The sequence below is a fragment of the Rousettus aegyptiacus genome, unplaced genomic scaffold (genome assembly GCF_014176215.1).
Source record: "Rousettus aegyptiacus isolate mRouAeg1 unplaced genomic scaffold, mRouAeg1.p scaffold_m13_p_14, whole genome shotgun sequence".
NCBI classification, from domain to species: domain Eukaryota; kingdom Metazoa; phylum Chordata; class Mammalia; order Chiroptera; family Pteropodidae; genus Rousettus; species Rousettus aegyptiacus.
The window spans coordinates 32873161-32879775 of NW_023416289.1; the positions used below are offsets into that span (position 1 = coordinate 32873161).

Here is a 6615-nt window from a genome sequence, read left to right on the forward strand (position 1 = left end):
CCCCAAAGTCACAATGAGGGACTTAAATTTGAGCCCACATGTGCGTGACCCTCAATCTCACGCTACACAGGCTAGGAGAAATCAATCTGTTTCAACTGAGAGGATAAAAGAAACTTACTGGAGGTAGAAGGCGGGAGACCATATAGAAAGGAAAAAAAAATTGAAGACTAAAAAGAAATAGGAATCCTCTTTTCTGAGAATAAGTAGATTTATAGAAGAAATCTAGAAAAGAGAGGAGAAGAGAATCTAATTTGGGAAATAGGAGCAATGCCTGGGATTGAAAAGAAATTCGGGATCTAGGGACAGAAACTCTGTGTCTGGAAGTCAGAGTGAGGATCTGTAGGGTGAGAAGAAAGATGCTGATGCCTTTTTCTTCTGGTGGGAGAAGAGACAGCGCTCAATTACTGACCTTCCTCTCTCTGGTCACATGACTTGTGCTGGTATAAAAGCTTTCTACCAGCCAGGTTCCTTACAATATTTTCCTGTGTGAAATGAGCGGTAGCAGTGACTGAAGCTCTGTTCCTCTTTCCCAGAAGCTTTCAGACTTTCCTTCAGGACTAATCCCAAGAAGCCATCTATCCGGAACGAAGACAAGGCAAGGAAGCTAGCTGAGTGCTTGCACTCTGGGAAGTGATGCCAGGGTCAGAAGTGGAGGGGAAGGTGTTTGAGGGGTGGAGGAAGTCTGTCAGAAATAGAATGTAAGGATCATGCCTGGAGACAGGAGCCAGTGGGGTGGTAGAGGTCAAGAAATCACAGACTAGGATATCGAGCCCAGAAAAGATGAAGGGGCCAGACTGTGTGGGTGGTGAGGGTTACAAACTGAGTGGAAACAGCTACCCCATTAAGAAGAGTTCTTCTGGTTATAGTCAAAACACCAGGCTCAGGAGCCAGTGACTGCCTGTGGGTTTTCTGAATATTCTCTAAAGCCTTTTGGGGGACAAGCCCCAAAGATCGTGCTGGCTCATGCTTTCTTGACACTCCTCCTACCCGCAAACTTCACTAGCTTCCCCTTTTTAATACAATCCCAGAGTCTTATATTGGACAGGAGAGGAAAAGGTGGAGGAGAATCTGTATTCAGCAAAAGGAGAAAACGAGGTTAGGAGATGGGTGAGGGGGCTGGGCACCTGCTTCCTGGACAGGTAGTGGGGTGCTATGGAGAGCCAGCACTGGGTGGGGCGCCTGCTTCTCACCAGTTCTCAGTGTGAGGAGGCTTGCCTTTTCTCTCTGCAGGTCTCTGACTGAGGAAGGGACTTAAGGAAATTTGGAAACTAATAAAAGTAACTTCCTGTATCTGTGAGGAGAGAAAGAGAAAGGCTGGGGAAACTGGAGGGGGAATTCCCTTGGGAAGCCAAGGGTTGGTCTCTCCCAGAGACACATGATGGTAAACATAATAACTCCTAGTTAATATCCCACCCCAGGCAAAGTCAATAATTGCTCTGAGTAGTTCTGGCAGGTGGTGTGAGCAAGCAGCAGTGGCAACAGACAGCCTTGGCCTGGGAAGGGGAGAGTGCCAGGGAGGATGTCCTGATCCTGAACCAGAGGTAAGACAACAGGCTATGAGTGGGACCTCCTGACCCTGCCCTTTTTTAATCTTCTTTCAGAATAGTCATGCTAAGCTTGAAGAGCTCCTTGATCCTCGCGGCCTATGTCGTTATCTTCCTCACTGGTCTCCCTGCCAACCTCCTGGCCCTTCGTGCCTTCATTGGGCGGGTCCGCCAACCCCAGCCTGCACCGATCCACATCCTCTTGCTCAGCCTGACGCTGGCGGACCTCTTGCTGCTGCTGCTGCTGCCCTTCAAGATCATTGAGGCTGCATATGAATTCAGGTGGAAACTGCCTGAGATAATCTGTGCCCTCACAGGTTTCGGCTTCTACAGTAGCATCTACTGGAGCACATGGCTCCTGGCGGGCATCAGCATCGAGCGCTACCTGGGAGTGGCTTTCCCCGTGCAGTACAAGCTGTCCCGCCGGCCTTTGTATGGAGTGATTGCTGCTCTGATCTCCTGGATCATGTCCTTTGGTCACTGCACCATCGTGATCATTGTCCAGTACTGGAACAGAACCCAGGAGGTCACAATGGAGGATGAAATTACCTGCTACGAGAACTTCAACCCAGCCCAGCTGGACTTGGTGCTTCGTGTGCGACTTGAGCTGTGCCTTGTCCTCTTCCTTATCCCCATGGTGGTCACCATCTTCTGCTACTGGCGCTTTGTGCGGATCATGCTCACTCAGCCCCATGTGGGGGCCCAGAGGCGGCGCCGAGCTGTGGGACTCGCTATTGTGACACTCCTTAATTTCCTGGTGTGCTTCGGGCCTTATAACGTATCCCACCTGGTGGGGTTTTACATGTGGGCAAGCCCCCAATGGCGAGCGGAAGCTGTGGTATTCAGTTCCCTCAATGCCAGCCTGGACCCCCTGCTTTTCTATTTCTCTTCGTCGGATGTGCGCAGAGCCTTTGGAAAAGGGCTTCACATACTGCGGCATCGGAGCTCCTCCCTGTTGGGACGCAGAGACAGAGAAATAGCAGAGATGACAAATGGGGAAAGGGGTGCGAGTCAAGTAGAGGGAGCACCGAGCTCTGACTTTACCACGGACTAGGGATGTCTCTGCACCTTCGGAGGCCCTCGGGGCCATGTATGAGTTGAGCAGGCTGGGAGAGGGAGAACATGAGGGTTCCTGTTCCAGATTCAGCAATCCACTGCTGGGACTGTAAAAATTTCTCTTATCAGCTTGGTATTCCTTTCTGATTGAACTTTCCTTCCCAATGGAACACAACTCCATAACAAAAGAAGAAAAGATTAGGCATAGAAGCACTATCAGACCAAGTTTCAGAAGCCACGAGGCTAATGTGAATTCAGTCCTTACGAAGTGATCAGTAGCTGGAAATGACCAGGCCAAAGCAGAGAGTCCTAAAACAATCTTACCATAAGCTTTGAAACAATATCTAGACACTGTTTTAGCTGTTGATGCTGGGAGAAAAACCAACAGGAAAGAGATGGAAGAGAAATACTAAATGAGGTCAAAGAACTCAGGAAGGTTCTGAGCCAAGGCAACTAGGAGGTGGGGCTGAGGGCGTAGGCCTCTAGTGATCTAGGTTTGCACTGTATCAATCTGACCTGCTGCTTTGTAAGTATGCTCAAGACGTCTTCATGTGTGTAGCTTGTCTCGCCATTAAACTGGGAGCTGCCTGAGGTCTGGATCTTGTCTTCTCCCTATATGGCACCCTACACAGGTCAGGACACAGCTTAGCACCCATCAGTTAGAGCTCATCACTGACTAGCACATGAAAAGACAGCCTTGTCTGGTAGATTGAAAATAAAAATTATAAAACTCTGAAATAAGTGTCCGCCATTTTTGTGACGTTTCTGCAAGTACAGGGGCGGCAAAAAAGGAATGAAGAACCAGGATCAGCAGCAAATAGCAAAATGGGAAGGCGATACATCTGAAACCACAGGAACATTTTAAGGTAAAGATGTAATGAGAATGGATTAAGTGAGGATACTGACATAATCCTGTTTATACCGATAAATAGAGATCGGTTTAGAAAGAGCTTGTAGGATGAGTCTTTACTCAACATTATCAATGTACCACATGTTACTTTCCTGTTTAGAAACCTTCGGAGTTTTCTTATCATCAAAAGCTTTCCTCCCAGAAATTCATATATCATTCCATCGCCCGCTTTGTATCCTCTCTCCCTTCCCCATTCCACCTGACTAACTCATTTCTCCACAATAAGAACCCCTGGAGCACTCTCTCTTGGTAACTGACCCTCCAGTCCCTAGCTAGCGGTTTGCAACAGAGGCTATATATCAGAATTACATGTAGAGATATAAAAACAATACAGGTGGCCACCTCAAATCTACTGACTCAGAATCTCAGGCAGGGGCCAGCAGGTGAGTTTTAAAAAGCTCCCTAGGTGATTATGATAGGCAGCTCAGGTCAGGAATCACTGGCCTAGCTTAGGGACCCAATCTATCCAAGGAATTACTCTTCAGAGATACCTTTCTGGCTTATAAGCCCCCCTTGCCTCAACCGCATGTACCCTGTCTTCTGATTGCTTGCTTTTCCACTTCTTATAAAACCCCACACAGTACTTACTTTCCTCAAAAAGACTTACTTCCCTTATTATTTCCACCCAACTGAGAGCTCATTCTCTTTCTTTTCCTTCCTCAAAACAATACTAGACTGGTGTCATAAGAGCCCTGACTTCATGTTGGTTCTGCTTACTAAATGGATGACCTTGAGCAAGTCACAACCTCCAGCCTTCATTTCTAAATCATAATAACGAGGATAATGTATGCCTCCCAGGTTCATTATAAGGATTCAAATGAGACTTAATATACAAAATTGCTGAGAAATTATAGAATATTATTTAGCTCTAAGATAACAACTGAAACATATAGATATACTCCCACTTGAAGAAATACAGCAATTAGAAATTTTAAATGATGGAAATAATATATTAGGTAACCAACTTTATAGGATGATTTGACAGTAATGTATGAGGGGAAAAGATCTGGGATTTTCAGCTGACTATAGGCTTACTGTTCATCTATGATGTATTAGATCTTCCAAAAAAGCTAATTTGATTTTGGGTGGTATTAAAAGAGTCTAAACAAGTTGATAATTTCACTCTACTGAGTTCTATTCAGTAGCATGTTTAGTACCGAGCAACACATTTTATAAAAGATGTTTACTCAAGGAATCAAAGGACAATAATTCAAGTTAATCAGAAAAATTAACCAGAATGTTTTGAAGATTTAAAACCTAATAATAATAAAGTAACAACAAGAACACACTAAATGTCAGGCACTGTTCTGGAGCAGCTGTCTCCAACCTCTTTGGCACCAGAGATCAGTGCTCCTATGAGAATCTAATGCCCGATGTTCTGTGGTGGAGCTGAGGTAGTGATGCTAGCACTGGGGAGCAGCTGCAAATACAGAAGAAGCTTCACTGGCTTTCCTGATACTCACCTCCTGCTTGCGGCCCAGTTCCTAACAGGCCACAGACCTGTAGCTGTCTGTGGCCCTGGGGTTGGGAACCCCTTCTAGAGAAGGAGCCTAAGATGATGAAGGGAACTTTCCAAGGCCAGTAAGTGAAAGAGAGTTTGCATCCAGGTTTTCCTGACTCCAAAGTGCCTGCTTTTTTCATTAACACATGAAAAGCAAGTAAGAGACTGTTTAATATGTGACTAGAACGAGATAAGGTCCATTTTATGGAAGATGCATTCTACAGAGCCACAAAGGGAAAAACAAAGGTCATGGGCAAAAAAGGCAGGGAGTTACATCTTAAACAGTCAGGGCTGTTTAAAGTGGAACTAACTACCTCAACAAGGTAATCACTCCCCCATCTCCAGGAATTTTGAAGTAGAAGATAGAAAACACCCGTCTTAGGACATTGAAGAAACTCACACATCTGAAAAGGACTGGACCAGTAACTGCCAAACCCTTTCCAACCTGAGAGTCCCAGGGTTTTAGAGACATGGCTGCTCTCTAATCAGGAAAGTACAAGAAAATCTCTGGGCCTGATCTGAGACTTTCAGGGTGAAACTTTAGCTACTCATTAGCAAGTATTTATTCTTCATTAAGTTTCTTGATAGACAGCACATTTCTTCACTGGGAAATTAGTAATTCATTTGTTCAACAAATATGTATTGATTAACTACTATAAGCCAGGTATTTTCCTAGGATCTGGGGATGCAGAATGTTTAAGAGACAATATATCTTGTCCTCTTGGGGTTTCCATTATAGTGAGAAAAAAAGGGTTAATAAACAAGTAAACAAATAAAGAATCGAGGTAATTTCAGAACGTGGCAAATGGATGTTACAAATGGACTAAAATAGGGATGTGAGAGAAAGTATAAGGGGGCGGTTCAGGGGGGTTGGAAAATTCTCCTGAGTCAGTGGTATTCAGCTGAGACCTGAATGATGAGAGCTAGTTGCCATGCAAAGGCCCACAGGAAGAGCATTCTAGAAGTAGAAACCGCTGGTGCAAAGGCCCTGAGGAGGGAAAAAACCTTAGTGTCTCAAGGCCAGAGAGAGGGCCAGTGTGGGGCTAGAGCAGTGGTTTGTAAACTTAAGCATGTATTAGAATCACTTTAAGGGTTTGCTGAAGCATAGATTACTGTTTTCCCTCCCCACAGTTTCAGAATTAATGGGTCTGGGGTGGGACGCAGGAGTTTATATTTCTTTTATTGTTGTTTTTTGTAAAGATATTTTTATTTCGAACAATTCACGATTACTGATATCTCATTTGCTGTTTTAAATGGTGCTTGATTGATGACACAAGTACTATACACTAGGTAATAAAACTTTGTTATAATCCTTTGTATTTCTGTGATGTCAGTTGCCACCTCTCTTTCATTTCTAATTTGATTTATTTGGGCCCTCTCTCTCTTTTTGTAAAATTAATTAATTAAATTTTTTTAAGGTGACATTGGTTAACGAAATCCAGTAAGTTTCAGCTGTACACATTAACAGTAAGGCATACATATATTTACACTGCGTGTTCACCTCTCATAGTTAGATTTCTTTCTGTCACCACATATTTGACCCCTTTTACCCCCTCTACCTCCCCCCTCCTCCTTCCCCTCTAGTAATCACTGGTCTATAGTCC

General features: G+C 44.5%; 1 protein-coding gene across 1 annotated transcript; it reads left to right on the forward strand.

Moving 5' to 3' along the window:
- Positions 1-486: 486 nt before the first annotated feature.
- Positions 487-3338, forward strand: LOC107497670 (free fatty acid receptor 2). Its single transcript, XM_016119785.2, has 2 exons — positions 487-595; positions 1602-3338. Exon 2 carries the CDS (start codon positions 1609-1611, stop codon positions 2596-2598), a length of 990 nt encoding a protein of 329 aa, XP_015975271.1. The 5' UTR covers positions 487-595; positions 1602-1608; the 3' UTR covers positions 2599-3338.
- Positions 3339-6615: the final 3277 nt, after the last annotated feature.